Source organism: Stegodyphus dumicola, chromosome 11 (genome assembly GCF_044657685.1).
Source record: "Stegodyphus dumicola isolate Sdum_Otavi_A_Nest chromosome 11, ASM4465768v1".
NCBI classification, from domain to species: Eukaryota; Metazoa; Arthropoda; class Arachnida; order Araneae; family Eresidae; genus Stegodyphus; species Stegodyphus dumicola.
This window is the reverse complement of record NC_140778.1, coordinates 136,236,757-136,254,656: the sequence shown is the minus strand read 5'-3', so window position 1 is coordinate 136,254,656 and position 17,900 is coordinate 136,236,757. Positions and strand designations below refer to the sequence as shown.

The 17,900-nt window shown below is 33.1% G+C and overlaps 1 protein-coding gene across 4 annotated transcripts in view; it reads right to left on the bottom strand.

Annotated features, from left to right (window-relative positions):
- The window catches only part of LOC118183815 (NBAS subunit of NRZ tethering complex-like), a 255,307-nt gene that overhangs the window by 45,957 nt on the left and 191,450 nt on the right, over positions 1-17,900 (bottom strand). For all 4 annotated transcript variants that reach the window (XM_085827241.1, XM_085827243.1, XM_085827242.1 and 1 more), the window contains 5 exons: positions 6,339-6,437; positions 4,985-5,098; positions 3,509-3,600; positions 2,883-3,039; positions 551-696 (listed from right to left, as the gene is read on the bottom strand). In XM_085827241.1, the coding sequence (XP_085683367.1) occupies positions 551-696; positions 2,883-3,039; positions 3,509-3,600; positions 4,985-5,098; positions 6,339-6,437 (608 nt within the window). The remainder of the gene's footprint in view (positions 1-550; positions 697-2,882; positions 3,040-3,508; positions 3,601-4,984; positions 5,099-6,338; positions 6,438-17,900) is intronic.

Here is a 17,900-nt window from a genome sequence, read left to right as displayed (position 1 = left end):
ATATTAATATTAATCTTCTACTTTTCAAAATTTTCAGCCCTTAGGTTTTCAAGTTTCATTACTGCTTTTCTCAACAGACAACATTATGTTTCGCTTCACTCTGTACACTTACTTCTGTTTAAAAATATGGTCTCCTGCTTTTCTCATTTTTGCAAAAATGTTTTGCTTCTAAAACAGAAACCATGTCTTCACCTACAAAATCGATAGAGCTCATATTTTGGCATCACAAACCTAGCCCCCTAGGCAGTTATCAGCTCCTATTCCTCAGTCACCAGTAGTCATCTCAAAAGTCAGTATGAAATGGTCCATTATATTTAAGTACATTATTAATGAAATTAAGCAGAAAAACACAGTGATCCCAGAAGCTGATAATTGTGGAGCAAAGCAGTATTTTAAGCAGTGGCAACAGTTGCCGAGATGCATAAATAATAAATGCAAATTAATGTGGTGTAATATAACATAATGTTCCAAACAATTTGAAAGCCTCAAGTGAGAACTTTTCAGACATCAATAAATACATGAAAAGCTTTAATTGCAAAAGTACACTTACTTCAACTGCAACAAAATAACATTTATTGCTTTAATATATGCATCAGCTGGTTCCCAACTAATGTCTGAGGGACAACAAGACAAAAATGTTTTCAGTAATTGCAAATCTGGTCCTTCGAGTACAATTCTAGCTAACAAATCTTTCAGCTGAAACAGAAAAATTAGGTAATAATATTTTTTTTTTTTTGAAAAGTTCAACAGTGAAAACACAAAAACATCAACTAGTACTACATTTTCGGACTAACTGCAGTAAAAGTAAACTCTATCCAGTTGGTATGCAAATGGTGATGAAGAGTCGCCTATAGCATGATAAACAGTGTAATCTGAGCACCCTGCAAAGGAGCTAAATGTGTTATTCACTTTTTCTCTCACTTTTCTTTTTTTCACTCCTTCATGAAAGGACAGTAATATAACTGTCTTGAATCTTAATTTATTATTATGTATAAATAAATGTGTTTGTGATCTTGCAATTTTCATCTACAACTTCTTTTTGGAATACTCCTTTTACCTAACTATAATGACATTCTGCTGGATACAAGGTAAGAGAAATTATTCTACTCTCAACTTTAGTAATTTGTTGTGAAAAATGTTTACAACGTATCCAAAATACAGTACTTGTAAAAAGTGCATAATACAGTCAAATTTAGCTGATAAATTACACACTACGAGATGTTACCGACATCAAATGCAATATTAATCAAATATGCTGAACACTATACTGCATATTATAATACTCAATACAGTAATGCATAATATACTGTACATTATAGCATATACTCTTTTCTATTGCACATGTGACAAAGACAGATTCTACAATTTAATTTAGTTCATGAAACATTAGTGAGATATGATTGATTAAAAATAACAAGAGACTCACACAAAGATAATGGTAATGAATTTTATATGTATTCCTGGCTTATATATTTTGGCGGTCACCATTCTTAGTAGCTGCATTGAAACAATAATTTTTCCACATTATATGCTAGAATTATACAATGTAAGCAAAAAAGACCATATTTAACCTTACAAAATTCCACACAGAAGGACAGTTTTCTAATTTATTTTCTGCTAGCTCCTGAAAGATCTGATTTCAAGTTGGATATACATTGGACAAAAAGGAGTCAAGGTATAAAGAGAGAGGATCATTTGGAATTATAATCAAGAAAATATCACTTACCAATGGCATTTTGAGTAATTAAGAATTTGAGCCAAAGATGTCAGTCTCGAAAGAATAAACATCTGCTTTGATCAAAGTAACTGCTAATCAGCAATAACAAAATAACTAGAAGAAAACATGCTTCCATGTGAAAACCTACAGAATTTTCCAGATAACCCAATATTGAGCTAGGTGTAAGAGGGGGAATACATGAATCTGCATAGTAATATGCTGATAAAACACATGAGGTTCCATATCAAATATATTCACTCCTACGATACTAGATGTGCATGCAATTTTAAATTTCACTGTTATTGCTTGCTGTAATTTGATATATATTAAAGAAATTTTTTTATTGTAACACCTTGGAACTAAATCAATTAAAATGTCTTCAGTAGTTTAAAACGTATATGGGGGCATAGACACTTATTAAAAATTTAGGAAGTTTAATATAAACTATGTACAATAAAATAACAGAAAACGATCAATGCAATGAATAATATAACTCTAAAATCACAAACAATATAACTCCAAAATTTAAAATTACTCATAACAGTGGATCGAAGATAATGATAATATGTAAGGATTTCTTTTTTCAGTAAGCTATAAAACAAGATGAAGAGATAAAAAGTGATAATGACAAAAATTAAAAATTGCACAGCAGACATTTGTAACTATAGATACACAAATGCCTTTCACTTTCTAAGTGTGTCTTAATATACACATGGGCTTAGAGTCCTTTAGCTTGTAGCTTATAAAGTTAATATTTCTATCCTGCAATTCTGATTACTCCACTGATTGAAAATGAACAAGCATGTACTTATGATTGCAAATCACATGGAAAGATGACAGCATGGGCATGCTCAAACTGATGAATTTCATTATTATGCTGCAATCCCTTGGCATGCATTTCAAAATTTAGTAAGAAATAGTAGAGAATTGAAACTGCACTACAGTGGCATGGCTATACATACCTCATATTAATATAAACACAGAATTAATGACTATCATTTTGAACAGCTCAGTACTTACTTCAGAGGTATATAAGACTTTCTTTTAAATATTGGAGGGGGGATTAGGTAAATGCTTAATTATTTGCCATATTTAGAATTTTCTACTTATTTTATATATATATATATATATATAAAGGATAGTATAATATACATTGAATCAATACCTTTTCTGTTGAGGATTTGGTAAGATCAAAGGCTTTGCAATAATCTTTGATTTTTGGATCATAAGATTCTCGCAACTGAACCAGTGTTTCATCATCAAGTCTCTGAAGATGCTGATGATACTGATTCAGAATAGCAGCAGTATCACTCCACTGAGAGCTAATAGAATAAAAACTAAATGTAAAAATCACACTGAAGGATATTAGCAGTTTTAAAATAAGTAATCTGGCACATTTCTCTCTCTCTCTCTATATATATATGCTATATAATTTATACATATGCTATATAATTTATATATATACTATATAATGTACAGTGAAATCATTATATAAATTATGCCAATAGTTTCATAAATTTGGCCCATAAAGTATTAAGTTTTGAGGTATATTATAAACAAATAGTTTTACTGTAGTAAATATTCACAATAAATGTTAATTATTCAAGAAATTTGTGTGAATTATGACAGATTTATGAGCAATTATTTGCACAATAGCAGAACTATTTGCATTTACCACCTATTGATAGTTCTGATCTACAGGGGTTTTTAAATATGTAATTAAATTCAAGCATCTGCCATATTATTAATTTTTATTCTTTTACAAATTTGATAACATAAATGAAAATTTACCTTAGATCAAAATCCCCTTTGTGCCTGGAAGATTTCATTCGACAGAATTTAAGAATACGCTTGACAATATCAGACCTACAGTCAATACTCATCTGAAAGAAAATTTTGCAAATTCAATCACCCCCTTTGCTGCTACCTGAGCACATTTTAACTTACAGGATTAAAAGGACAAGAATCCAGGTATCATTAAAAAAGAACAAGAATCTAAAATGCACAATAATTTACCATTCACCAATGACATTGTAACCAATGTATAAAAAATTGACATTTAGTCTAAATTTAGAATATTGCTAATTGATATTTAAATATTAATGTTAATGCCAATATTGACACTGACATTAGTATCTAGATATCTGTATTTTATATAAATTAACAAAAAGACGTCAAATGAATTTCTGACGAGTTTGTCATTTGAATTTAACAAACACTTAAAACTTTTGATTAGCCTCTTTTCTTTATGCTTCACTTTGTCACACACTCGCTCAGTCCACTGAATTATGCAGATGCAATCCACAACAGATTCAGTAAAGATTCATGAGTTGTCATAGATAGATATTGAGTTGTGTAAATGAACATGTGCTTGTCTTACATCCAGAGAATGCCATTGCTCCAATGAAATAGATTGCCAGACATGAGTCCAGCTGGTAAGTTAATCTTGTGTAGCCAATACCCCCTGTGGCATCTATACTAGTTTGGTACTTTATAATGGTAGAGGCACGCTGGAGGAACATAATTACGAGCTTCGCAGTTCCAGAAACCCGAGGGGAGATCGTCTATAAGGTTGGACCAAGGGGGTATTGGCTGTAAGTTCTCAAGCTGTTGGTCTCGGAAGCGGGCATGGTTCACCACTTGACCTGTATTTTGTATAATTTCATGGTATCAGTAGTGGTGCAATGGTGGTCCATTGTGCAACACCATATTCTACATCAGTCCTACAGTCTGGGACTGCCCATGTAGTACTAGCAGGGACAAATCTCCAGGCTAAAAGTACCACACCTCATGGTGGTCTCAGTTTGCAGGAAGTGGTGACCTAGGTCAACCTGTTCAGCTATGAGTAACAAGAGTATGTTTGATCTGTTGCCCGTAAGTGTGGGACAGGGCGGCAGTGTAGTAATTTTGCTAAGCTCTTGATAGGCTATTTTAAATATACAAATACATATTTATATATATTTGGTGCAAATACTTCCTTTACTTCGTACAAAGAAGTAAAAAGACAAAAGTAAATTCTGTCCATATCTGCTGATCGACTAAAATCCAAAGTGACCAGTAATCAACAGAATTAAGAAATAATGGTAAATTTTTCTCCATTTTGAACTTCTCTTCACACTGCTGAAAATGCAAATTGACTAAATTTTGGGCTTTAGATATTAACATTTATAAAAAAGTAAAAAATAAATAAAAATGCCTTAATTAATACTTAATAATAACTTAATAATACTATATTTTTTGGCAACAAATGAAGAAATAGACAATTACATTTTCTAATGATTCAGGAGAAAATATTATTCTGTCAACCCACTCGAGAACATCAGAAGGGCCAAGTTTTTGCAGCATGTCAGTGCAAGATTCATACCGATGAATCCAATCAGTCTACAGAAAAAGAATAAATTTCATTTTAAATGAATGAAGGTTAATTAGAATGTTAATAATCATACAAAGGAATATACGTGAAAAAAACTTATTTTATTGGTCTTAAAAAATAAATAACTACATAAACACAATTTACCAAGCATAAGTAAACATACTTTTAAATAATATGTAAATAATTTAGCATCCTTAATTATAGATATTAGAATTTCATGAACTCATTATATCTGAATTAAAAATTAAGTTATTTGTAAAAGAATAAATAAAATGAATCATTGCATATTTTACAAGTAGTAAAATTTAACCTTAAACAAGCAATGGCTGGAGTTGGAGCTCGAGACATACATTACATAAGCTGGAGCTCAAGATTTAGTTATTTTCAACCTGAAACTACTGCCATAAAAATGGATTTGAAACATCACTTTATTTAAAAAACAATAGTACATACAGTGCCATTTATTAGAATAAAACCACAAAATGTAATTAATTTATTTTTCAAAGCAACAGTATACACAATACCATTTACTATAACAGTACCACTCCTATTTTTATTCTTTTATTTTTTGAACAGTTTTGTGAAATCTGACAATATTTCAGCATTGCTGGAAATCATTAAAGGTTATGGTTTCAGATAGATGAGGCTACATCAACTACTGGCAAATGATCCATAATTCTGCCTCAACAAATATTCCTTTATCATGTGATTTCGAAATGTTTTTAATAAAGAACTTAAAGTTACGAATTTCTTAATGTAAGATATACACATTTCACGGCTTGCACTTCTCAACAGTTAACTACATCTCCTTTCTCTGGGGCTGTCTGAAGTCTCAAGTATTTTGGTATTAATAAATCTAAAAATTCAGACTAATACTGTATGAAAAAATTGCAGTTAACCAATCAACAAGCAGGACTTCCACCGAAATTCAATTTTTAATCTCCCAGATTTTGTTAAAAGTTTTCCAAACCATTAAACTGAATACTTTTATTGACAAAAATTAAAAGAACATACGTTGGAAATTTAAATAATTATAATAATACATAAGGCTTTTAGAAACAAATACTAAATCTGGAAAAATCTATTTATTGCACAAAAGAAATTCAAAATAAAAGTGAAGAGCTGATTTTATGCAAAAATAACAGTTATAAAAAAGTAATATCATAGTTAAATTACCTTACCAAAACAAAAGTATTTACAATATTATAAATAGAATCACAAATGAATAACTTCAAAAAATAAAATTACCTTGGTAACAGGCATTTTTGGATTTTGAGATTTTCCTTCAAAAAAGTACTTTTGGACCCAAAGGCAGTATATATTTCCTGGCTCATAAAATACTCCAGTCTAATTATAATGCAAAAAAAAAAAAAAAAAAAAAAAAGGCATTGATATAATGCATAAAACTACAATTAAAATGATTTCATATAATATACAAATACAGTAGAATCCCAGAAATCTGCAAAGCTTAGGACCAAAAGTTGTATGGATTTTAGGATTTTGCGGATTTCAGGACAGAAAAGATAAATCATAATATTCAGACTAAAAGTGCAAAATAAATAAGGCATATTAGATACATTTAATTAAATTATTATACACTATTACAATAATTTATTATGTACATTAATTATTACATACATAAATAGATTATACTATATTAGTATTCATTTACATTAGTGTTTACAGAGATATTTAAAAGCATTAGGGATGTATTCAATACACATAAAAATAAGGGATATTAATAAAGCATAAAATATTTCATTTTTTTCTACATATTTGAAACATTTTTCTGATGGAGGTTTGTTTTGAAACTTTAGGGTATTCCAGAGTGAGGTTTTTTTTTTTTTTTTTTTTTTTTTTTTTTGGTAAATTATATAGAGTCATAATCTCTTGCTCTGTGACACAGCTTTGCTGTTCTAAAAATTTTAGGTATTTTTCACCAAGTTCCAGACCCTCATTAAAAGATTTTTCTCACTTCTATCAAATTCACTATCTGTGTCGTTGTCAGAATTGTCTTCTTGCTGTAGCGAGTTCAAAACAGAGCCAATGATTTCATCATCAGTCATTTGATATGCCAGCGTTGGCTCATCTGAACATATCATCCATTCTTCTTCTTGCAAAGCCTCCTCAATTATTTTTTCTTTCGAAAATAAAAGCAATTTCTTGCTTTATTTTTTAGTTTTACGTAAAAAGTATCAAACAGATTATCCACCAAATTTTGAACTGAGAAAACATAAAGTTAGGGATCTTAAAACTCAATTAACAAATCAACAAAGTGTTTTTAAAATGTCAAGGGTAAAGTCACAAGCAGTAACTACTGCACCATTCAAAAAGCTATCTCTTAGCAAAAAAATGTAAGCCATTTCCATTAAGGTTGTAGGGTTTATATTTATTTTAACTAACATTTATTTTAAGTTTAAACTATCTTTCCTGTCAAGCCTTACTTTCCCCTGGAACTGCCAATGCCAGAATATGTAAATTTTAGTAGAACGCACAAGGATACAAATTATCAGCGGAAGTATTCTGATTTAAATAGAAGGAAACGAGTTCGGTGTGATATTCTTACTTCACGAGCGCGGAGGTAGTTAGCGAGAATTGAAGAACCCCGCGTTTCGGCCTATGTGCTTGGCGGGAAGTAGTGTTAATCGTTCAAGTGAGCTTCAAGTCTGCTGAATTAGCAGCGGTATTGTAAAACGCGGTGAGTTAAGTATTTTAGAGAGCCTCGTAGTTAGAGTCTTGTCTTTAGTTTCTTTTCAGATTATTATTTTTATTTGACTGCCGAGTTGGCACAGTCTGTGAGCGTCAAGAGCACGCAATTGTAATTTTTACGTTGAATAAAAAGGGACTTAAACCCTTCACAAGACTCTATCTTTTATACAGTTTTCACAGTCACCCCTTGGTTGCGTGCAAGTTGGAGGCGCGCAACGTTACATTGGCGCCCGAACAAGTATCGAACTGAAATGGCCGAAAATTGGATGGAAGCCGCTGGACAACACCAAGAAATGACAAGCCAGTTAGAAGGATTTGGATACCTGGTCCAGACTTTGAGAGCATCAATCAAGCCAAATGTCCATTTCGACGGAAAAAATTCGGTGGCGGTATTTCTAGAAGGTCTAGAAAACCACTTTCAGCTCTACCCTGTTCCCGAAATACAAAAAGTTGCCATCGCCACATCAGCACTAAGAGGACAGGCCACACTATGGTGGAAAAACATAGGCAAATTTTTATTAGGGAAATTTGGAAGCCAGACGTATACATTTGAAAATTTCAAAAAATCGTTAGTAAAGGCCTTCCCCATAGTGAAAGATCGCGCACGGCTGGAAGCCGAGCTATATAGTTTTTATCAACGGGATACAGCAGAATTGACGGACTTTATTCTACGAAAAATCAAGCTAACGAATATGCTGTATGGAAAGAAACCCGATGCGGAGATTATTGAAATAATATTACCAAGATTGTTACCCGCTGTTCAAGACTACTTTGAAATTAGAAACCCAAGCACATTGCAGGAACTCTTCGAATTGGCGGTGAAGTTTCAAAATCGCAGAATAGCGGAAACATATTCTCAAAGTACCCGAAGGAAATCTTCAAAGGAGGAAACCAGAAATGGAAATCGCTCTTATGGGGGAAAGAACTATCAAGCTAACGCATCGAAACTCGAAGGTCAAGGCCCAAATAGAAAATTTGAAAATAAGCATCCGCGTACCCAGAAGACACAGATTGAAAGGAAAGCGTTAAACGAGTAGAGTGGCCTGTGAAAGGGAGGGTCCAGACCCCGGAAGTTTTAAAAAAACCCTCAAATAGACATTTAAATACGGTCATCGTAAAAAACTCACAGCTACTAATTATACAAGTCCTGGTTGGCGATGTACCAGTAGAAGCCCTCATCGATACAGGAGCAGAAAGAAATTTTATGAGTGAAAACTTCTTCAAAAAGAATTTTTATAGGGTACGACTATTTAAAACCAAAAATACAGAAATTATAGCGGCGCAAGGAAAAACATGTCACTGCATCGGGAAATTATCATTAAACTTACAGGTAAAAGAGGAAAGTCTCAAAGTATTAATTTTTGTGGTGAAAGATCTGCAACATTCTCTTATTTTAGGTATGGAGTTTTTAAGGGCCGCGAGGGCCAAATTAAATATTCAAGATAGTTCCGTGGTGTTGGAGATGGACCAGAGGGTGGTGGAACCTGTGGAGACACCGCAATTGGACCTTAGCCATCTGAATGACCATGGAAGGAAAGCAATACAGCAAGTGGTGAGTAATTTTTCTCATTTGTTTTCAGAAAAACCAGGAAACTGCCAAATAGTGACGCACAAGATTCAATTAAATGCCGAAAAACCTTGTAAGACTAAGCCATACCGTTATGACAAACAAAAAGACTTAATCATCGAGGAACATATTCAGAAGATATTAAAGAATAAAATAATAACGCCCATAAATAGTGAGTACGCGAGTCCAGTCGTACTATGTAGGAGAAAGAACGAGTTTCCTCCTTCGGATAAAAGGGCTTGGAGGTTTGCTATTGATTACAGAAAACTAAATAGTATTACCAAATTTCCAGTTTACCCTTTGCCGGTTATAGACGAGATCATTAGACAGATCAAATCGACAAGATATATGTCTACTTTGGACTTAACGTCTGGCTACTATCAAATAGCTATGAGACCCGAAGATATACATAAAACCGCGTTTATAACAAAATCGGGTACTTATGCATTTTTACGCATGCCTTTTGGGTTGTGTGGGGCCCCATCAACATTCCAGAGAGCTATGGACATTGTTCTAAAGCCTGTCCTAGGAAAATCAACTTTAATTTATCTAGATGATATAATTATAACGAGTAGTACGTTGCAACAACATACTAATGATCTAGAACAAGTTTTTAAATTATTAAAAGAGGCCGGTCTTACAATTAACGCCTCAAAATGCAAGTTCGCAACTAAAGAACTTAAATATCTCGGTTATAAAATTTCGCAAAAGGGTATAGAAACGCAAGATTCAAAAATAAAACCTATTAAGAATTTCCCACCGCCCAACACCGCCAAGAAACTTTCTTCGTTCCTTGGGTTATGTTCTTACTATTGATCTTTCATAAAAGATTTCGCTAATATTGTTGAACCACTCTTAGTAATCAAAAGAAAAACGGCTAAATTTACGTGGACAGCGGAAGCTAACACAGCTTTTGAAAGATTAAAAGAAGCGCTTATTAATGCCCCTGTTTTAAAATTCCCGGAGGGGGACGAAAACCTGGAAATTGCAGCAGATGCATCAGACTATGCGGTGGGTGCGGTTCTTATGCAAAATAACCATCCTCTGGCATTTTTTAGTAAAATGTTGAATCAGACTCAAAGGAATTATACAGCTACAGAAAAAGAAACATTAGCCGTATTAATGGCTGTACACAAATTTCGAGATTATTTCGGCAAATCGCCAGTAACAGTCTTTTCGGATCATGCGGCTGTTGGTAGACTTTACTTGGGGAAAAACCTAACGCCCAGGTTAATAAGATGGGCTTTAAAACTCCAAGAATATAATATCACAATAAAATATAAACCGGGTAAGGAAAACAATGTAGCTGACGCACCTTCTCGTATAAAACTAGACGATGAAGGAAATGAACTTAAATGCGCTGTGTTGACTTCAAAAATTTTAGATTCTAGAGATACGGTTATCACTGAACTGAAAGCTGATCCTGAATTTGAAAATATCTATGCTTATTTGAAAGACCCCGAAAGCTTCGAGCACACAGATATAGATGCGATAAGAAATAGAGCAAAAAACTATGAAATAATAGATAATTTATTATTCTATACGAAAACAACAAACGAAAATCTTGAGTATAAGCCAGTCATCCCAGCCTCGCTTCGATTAAGCATTTTGAAGGAGTTGCACGAAGCAAAAACAGCGGGCCACCTAGGGGTCAGAAAGACTTTAAAAAGGGTACGCGAGGCGGTATACTTCCCGCAATTATACAAAATAGTAACGGCGTATGTCAGGTCCTGCAATCAATGTCAGTTAATAAATGATATTAATTACAGCCCGGCCGGGTACTTAAATAGCATTCGCGCTACATTTCCGAATGAAATTTTAGGCATAGATCTTCTTGGTCCCTTCCCCCAGAGCGAGTTAAATAAAAATCGTTTTCTTTTAGTAATAGTAGATCATTTTTCAAAATGGACAGAAATTGTTCCACTTAAACGCGCGTCAGCTAAAACAGTCGCAGATGCATTCTTACACAGATACATTTTAAAATACGGTGCACCGATAAAAGTCATTAGCGATAACGGAAAACAATTCATTAGTCAAATATTTGAAAACATATGCAATGGACTTGGCATACGCCATATCAAAATGGTTCCGTATAGACCACAGGCTAACATAGCAGAAAGAGTTAATAAAAACATAGTAAAAATAATTTGCAGTTACGTGAGCACACATCACAAGCGCTGGGATGGCTACATAAATGAATTAGCTTATGCTTTAAGAACGGCACATCATGATACTACGGGAAAAACTCCAGCAGAATTATTCTTAGGCCAAAAATTAATTACACCTTTAGATAAATTATTCTTTGTGCAACAAAGAGAGCAGGAGTTTAAACAAAAAGATGTGCAAAAGTTGATTGATCAGGCGCTTAAAACCTCGGATATGGCACGAAATAGGCAGAAAATATATTATGATAGAAAACGCCGTGAAGCAGATTTTAAAGTTGGGGATAAAGTATTGAAGCGGAAATTTTCTTTATCAAGTGCCCCAGACAATTTTACGGCAAAGCTAGCTCCAAAGTTTGAAGGCCCCTATGTAATTAAGGAAATCAAAGGAGTAGTCTTATATCTTAAGAACAAGAGAGGGGAAATCTGTAAAGCAAGTCCCGACCAGGTGAAAAAGTACTATAATCCAAATGATTTTGAAATCCTTAAAAGTTTCTTGCAGGACTCAAGTCTAAACGAAATAGAAGGTCCAGAGACAACAACTATTCCACCACCCAAGAAACAGAGAACTGAAGACAGACCTAGCCCTTCTACAACCCGGACGTCGGTATCAAAAAGAAAAAATAATTTTCAAATGCCGGCGTCTAAGAAAAACAAAAATACAGATGCACCGGGTAAAGAAACCGTGGTAAAGAGAAAAACACCACCTACAAAGGATTGCAGGAAAAATTATACATCAAGGAGAACGCGCACACGGCCACAGAGTCAGGTGCCAGCAAGGCCGCCGTTCCGGAAACTGAAACGGCAACAGGAGGCACAAAAATACGAGGAACAGAAGAAATTCAAGAAGGACTCCAGACCGGAGGACGTCAAGACCAGCCATCCCAGGGAGAAACGGAAATGCCAACAACCAGACGATTACTCCGCCAAGAGGCCAGCATGTAGAGGACGCAAAAGAAAAAGTCAGGTGGACAACACTCGGAGGGCAGTAAGGAGAAGATTAACATCCATGAAACCTCTAACTTGGGACCAATTCTGCCAAAAACGAATGACGGAGTTTCAAGCATCGAAAACTCAAAGATAAGTTAAAACCTTCTATAATTTTTTTTTCTCTTTTGTTCCAAAATGTTATGCATAAGTACGAAGTTCTATGTTTTGACGAAAGTCAATATGTCTCGGTTGAGACTTAGTTTTGTTTTACTTTATTAAGCTAAGGCAAAAGTATTATTTTCTTTAAGTGTAAAAGCTAAAAACAAGCATTTTCTGTTGGTCGAAAGACTAATTCTGTTATGTTAAAGCCAAAATTTGGCCGAAGATAAAAATAACTTCGTATTCTTGTATTAATAAGAATTTTACTTTCAGTGCCGCCAGCTTGGCGAAGAATGAGTAAAGTAAAAATTTATTTTCTCTTATTCATTTTATGGTAAATTGTAAAAAGCATATGTATTAAAATTTTGTAAATGTATGTAAATACTTGAATGTTATGTAAAAGTAGAATTTAGTCTAGAAGCATAAAATTGTAGATGCTAAAAGTGAATGCTTAAAAGCAATGAAGTCAAAATTTAAGTATTAAATTGTAGATAAAGTCATGCTTTAGAGCGAAAGCCTGCATGTTTAAAGATGAATGAGGGGGAAGTTAGAATGAATGTGTTTTGTAGGGTTCTCCACCTACATTTGAATTTTTAAGACTATTAAAGTAGCTCATGGAGTTGTAGAATGTCGAGTAAGGTGTGTCTAGTTGGTTGTTGAATTCTAACAAATCTTGGTGGTTAGGGGAAGTGTTGTAAGACTAAAACACGAATATTCCCGTTTGACACCACACACGGTGGAGAGCCAGGGTAAAGTTAAATTAATGCTTGAAAAATTGAATGAATGTGAATTAAGCAATAAGTAAGAAAAACGAATCGTTAAAAACAAAAATTTATTGTGTCAAGAAAGTGTAAGTTATAATGTATGTAGAAAGATACTGATACTTATTCCTTCCAGATGCTGGAAGGAAAGACCAAGATTGATTAATGAAGTCAAGGAAAAGTTGCTGCAAGAAGAGAGCTTTATAACGATCAACAGAATTTTAGTATACAAATTGTTACATAAGATTTTTTTGTGTAAACGAGGTTCTCGCCAGTTAGTTCAGAATTAGAGAAACTTACAACAGGTCGTTTGTAGGACCTGCTTCCAAGTTTTCCAAATTCTGGCAGCGGCAAATGTAGGGTTTATATTTATTTTAACTAACATTTATTTTAAGTTTAAACTATCTTTCCTGTCAAGCCTTACTTTCCCCTGGAACTGCCAATGCCAGAATATGTAAATTTTAGTAGAACGCACAAGGATACAAATTATCAGCGGAAGTATTCTGATTTAAATAGAAGGAAACGAGTTCGGTGTGATATTCTTACTTCACGAGCGCGGAGGTAGTTAGCGAGAATTGAAGAACCCCGCGTTTCGGCCTATGTGCTTGGCGGGAAGTAGTGTTAATCGTTCAAGTGAGCTTCAAGTCTGCTGAATTAGCAGCGGTATTGTAAAACGCGGTGAGTTAAGTATTTTAGAGAGCCTCGTAGTTAGAGTCTTGTCTTTAGTTTCTTTTCAGATTATTATTTTTATTTGACTGCCGAGTTGGCACAGTCTGTGAGCGTCAAGAGCACGCAATTGTAATTTTTACGTTGAATAAAAAGGGACTTAAACCCTTCACAAGACTCTATCTTTTATACAGTTTTCACAGTCACCCCTTGGTTGCGTGCAAGTTGGAGGCGCGCAACGTTACAAGGTGAATTTGTAAAGGAAATGTTTTTAGAAATGTCAGATTCACTTTTTAACGATTTTAAGAACAAGAGAGAAATTGCTGCTGTAATTCAAGATCTACATTGTCTCGAAACACAGTGATGCGACGAATTGAAAGGATGAGTGGTAATGTAAAAGAACAGCTACACAATGATATTAGTAGATGTGTTTGTTTTTCCCTTCAGTGTGATGAATCGACAGATATAAGTCATACAGCACAATTACTTGTTTTCGTTTGTATGGTTTTTAAGGATTTTACATCTAAAGAAGAATTGTTTATTATGATTTCTTTGAAGGAAAGGACTAGAGGTGTAGACATATTCAAAGTCCGTAAAAACTTGCTCAATGATTTGAAATTACCACTTTTTAAATTAGTCTCAATAACAACGGATGGCGCAGCTGCAATGATAGGTAGCATAAATGGATTTATAGCCCTATGTCAAAAGGAAAATTAATTTAATGCCTTTTTAAGCTATCACTGCATAATTCACCAGCAAGTGTTAGCTAGCAAGAGACTAAACACAGAAGAGATAATGGACATAGCATTTAAAATTGTTAATTCAATTTGAGGAAGTTCCCTCAAACGGCGTCTCCTCCAACTGCAGCTCGTTGAAGGCCAACCTGAATTATTATTACATACTGATGTGAGATGACTAAGCAGAGGTAAATTTTTGCAGTGAGCTCGTGATTTATTGCCTGAAAGTATAGATTTTTTTCACGAACAAGATGGAAACTGAAAATTTAAATGATGAAACTTGGCTTATTGACTTAGCATTTCTTACCGATTTTACTTCAATATTAACCCATATAAATTTAGAATTACAATAGAAAAATAAAATAGTAATTGATATGATCTGCTGCATAGACGAATATAAAACAAAATTTATTTTGCTAATAAGAGATCTGCAACAAAATAATCTGAATCATTTTCCAAATATGGTGAATTACCTATAAAAACATATAAATATTAACTATAAGATTGACAAATATGTCGCAGAAATCCAAAAAGTAATTGAAGATTTTGAGATAAGATTCCAGGATTTAGAAAAAATTAAAGGAATTGTGGAATTCATACCTTTTCCCTTTAAAACAGATTTAAGTGTGAAACGCATTAGTAAAAAAATTTTAGACATATTTCATATGGATCAAAAGACATTAGAAAGTGAAATTACAATTTTATAAGCTGACTTAATCTTACAAGCCCGAAAATTTGAAGATCTTTGGAAATATGTCGACCAAGAAAAATATCTCAGAATCACCAAATGTAGCGAGTATATTTATTCTTTTTTCGGATCTACATACTTATGGGAATCGGCATTTTCATACTTGAAAAGTAACGAAGACTAAACAACTTTCTGTCCTGATTGATTCCCATATTGAAGATTCATTATTATTATCTTCGTCAGGATATACACATAATTATGATTCCTTGGTTACGGACACGCAAACTCAGTCTTCCCATTAATGTTAAGGCAACAATGTAAATTCTAAATCTGTCTTTATCTGTAGCTACTTTGAATTAATAAATATTGTTAACAATTATCCATGTTCTTCTTTTTCCTTTGACATAAGATTTTGGGATCTTTAAGTAATTATTGTTGCTGTTTTTTTTACAAAGGTAGAAAAACATTCATATCTATATTTCAGTACGAGGTATGCTCAGAGAGCTATTGATAAATTAGCAAAAAGTAAGTTATGTTATTCTTTCATGATAAATTCTCCTGGCCCAAAAAAGTGCGAAAGTGAAATATAAAAATCAAATTATCAGCCATACTGTGCATTTTTACAACTTTTTCATATTAATGAACAAATAGTACAACTTATACATGGCAATAGATAAAAAGATTAAATTGTGTTTTAAGTTAGAAAAAATCCATCTTGAAAAAGTGTAGGAAAACAGAATTTTTTAGGTACTTCACGTATGGAATGCTGCTATTAAAATTTGGGTCTGGAAATTAATTTTCTTCATGAGCCTGTATCTCGAAAACTTAATAAGTGATTTAAAAAAATTGAATATATATTTTACTTACCTACCCATACCTCACTGGAATGCACCTTATACTGAAACACAGTGTATAAACATAGTATTTGGACCTTCTCCCCCCCCTTAGACTACACCTATGACAACAAGTCGATCATGACACACTTTTAAGATAAAAAGTAGATCGTATATATGAAAAAGTTGGCCACCCCTGGCATTGTTCTAACATAGGTATTTTGACACAAAATCGGATTTTTTCTGAAATAACATACCAATATTTTTTCATATTTCGATTCTACGGCTCAAATTATGCTTAGATATAATATTTTATAAAATTTGGTGACAAAATTTAGAGAGGATTTCAGAAATTGATCATGGCGCAATTTTTTCAGTTTGCACCAAGAATAATTCATTTTGCGAACTTCTTAATATATAGCAACCAATTTTCCTTTCCCTTCCATTATGTCAGAACAGAAAAAAAAGGCACCTCGTTCCTACCTTTTTACTATCATATTTTCCTACCATATTTCGATTTTACGACTCAAATTATGACACAGTACCAAGTTTTGTTAAAATTACACGAGTAGTTTTTTAAAAATTAGCTCCTCCATGTCAATTGAATTTGGTATGTATTTATTCGTACCTCTTTTTTTTATTAAACTTATTTGATTCTTCCTTTCACATTTCTAAATTTAGGTTCATTCCAAATAAAATTCGCCCATTTTTTATGATTTATTTTTTAATTTGCATTTAAAAATAATTTTTATAAATTTTTAGAAAAAAGTTGAATTATAACCTGTAAAATCTATACCATCATCTTAAAGTAGATGTATTTTTAAGTAAACCTGTAAAAAATAAGTGTTTTTTATTCAAAATTTCCTAAGATACACTAAATTTGCATGTTGGTGCGATTTGAAATATGTCATATTTGTTATAAGCGATAATAACGTCAAATGTGTTTTATGCACTTCGTTAATATTATTTGAAAGCAATGAACGATGACCTTTTTTCCGCTTCAGTACAATGAAAAAACAAAAAGAAAACAGGTTGCTATAAGTTAAGAAGTTAGCCAAGTGAATTATTCTTGGTGCAAACTGAAAAGAAAAAAGTCCCAAGATAAATTTTTAAATTTCTAACTAAACTGTACAAAATTTAATATCTAGACATAATTTGAGTCGCAGAATCGAAATATGGAAAAAAATTGGTACATTATGGTATGTTACTAATATGGATCCTAAGTCGCACTTTTGAGACACTGAAAAAGGAAGTTAAATTTCAACAATCAGTCCAGTTGAACAGGAGATACAGAATTGTCCCTTTTTTGTATGCAAAGTGTACATTAGGTTTCCAGATATTTCTTTGGTTATTGACATATCCCAGTATATGTGGGAGAAAACTTGTTGTTGTTTGGTTACATTATGCAGGATTTAGACAACCTCAAATGCAGGATTTAGACAACGGTGAAAACAATATGGCTATCCAGTACACCAAAACACATCAAGACATTCACGAAATCTGCATCATGATAAGTTGTATCTTGTATTGCTTAAAGACATGGTCCAACTTATTGATCACATTGCATATTCAACCACTGTTGCTATATTAAATTTTTG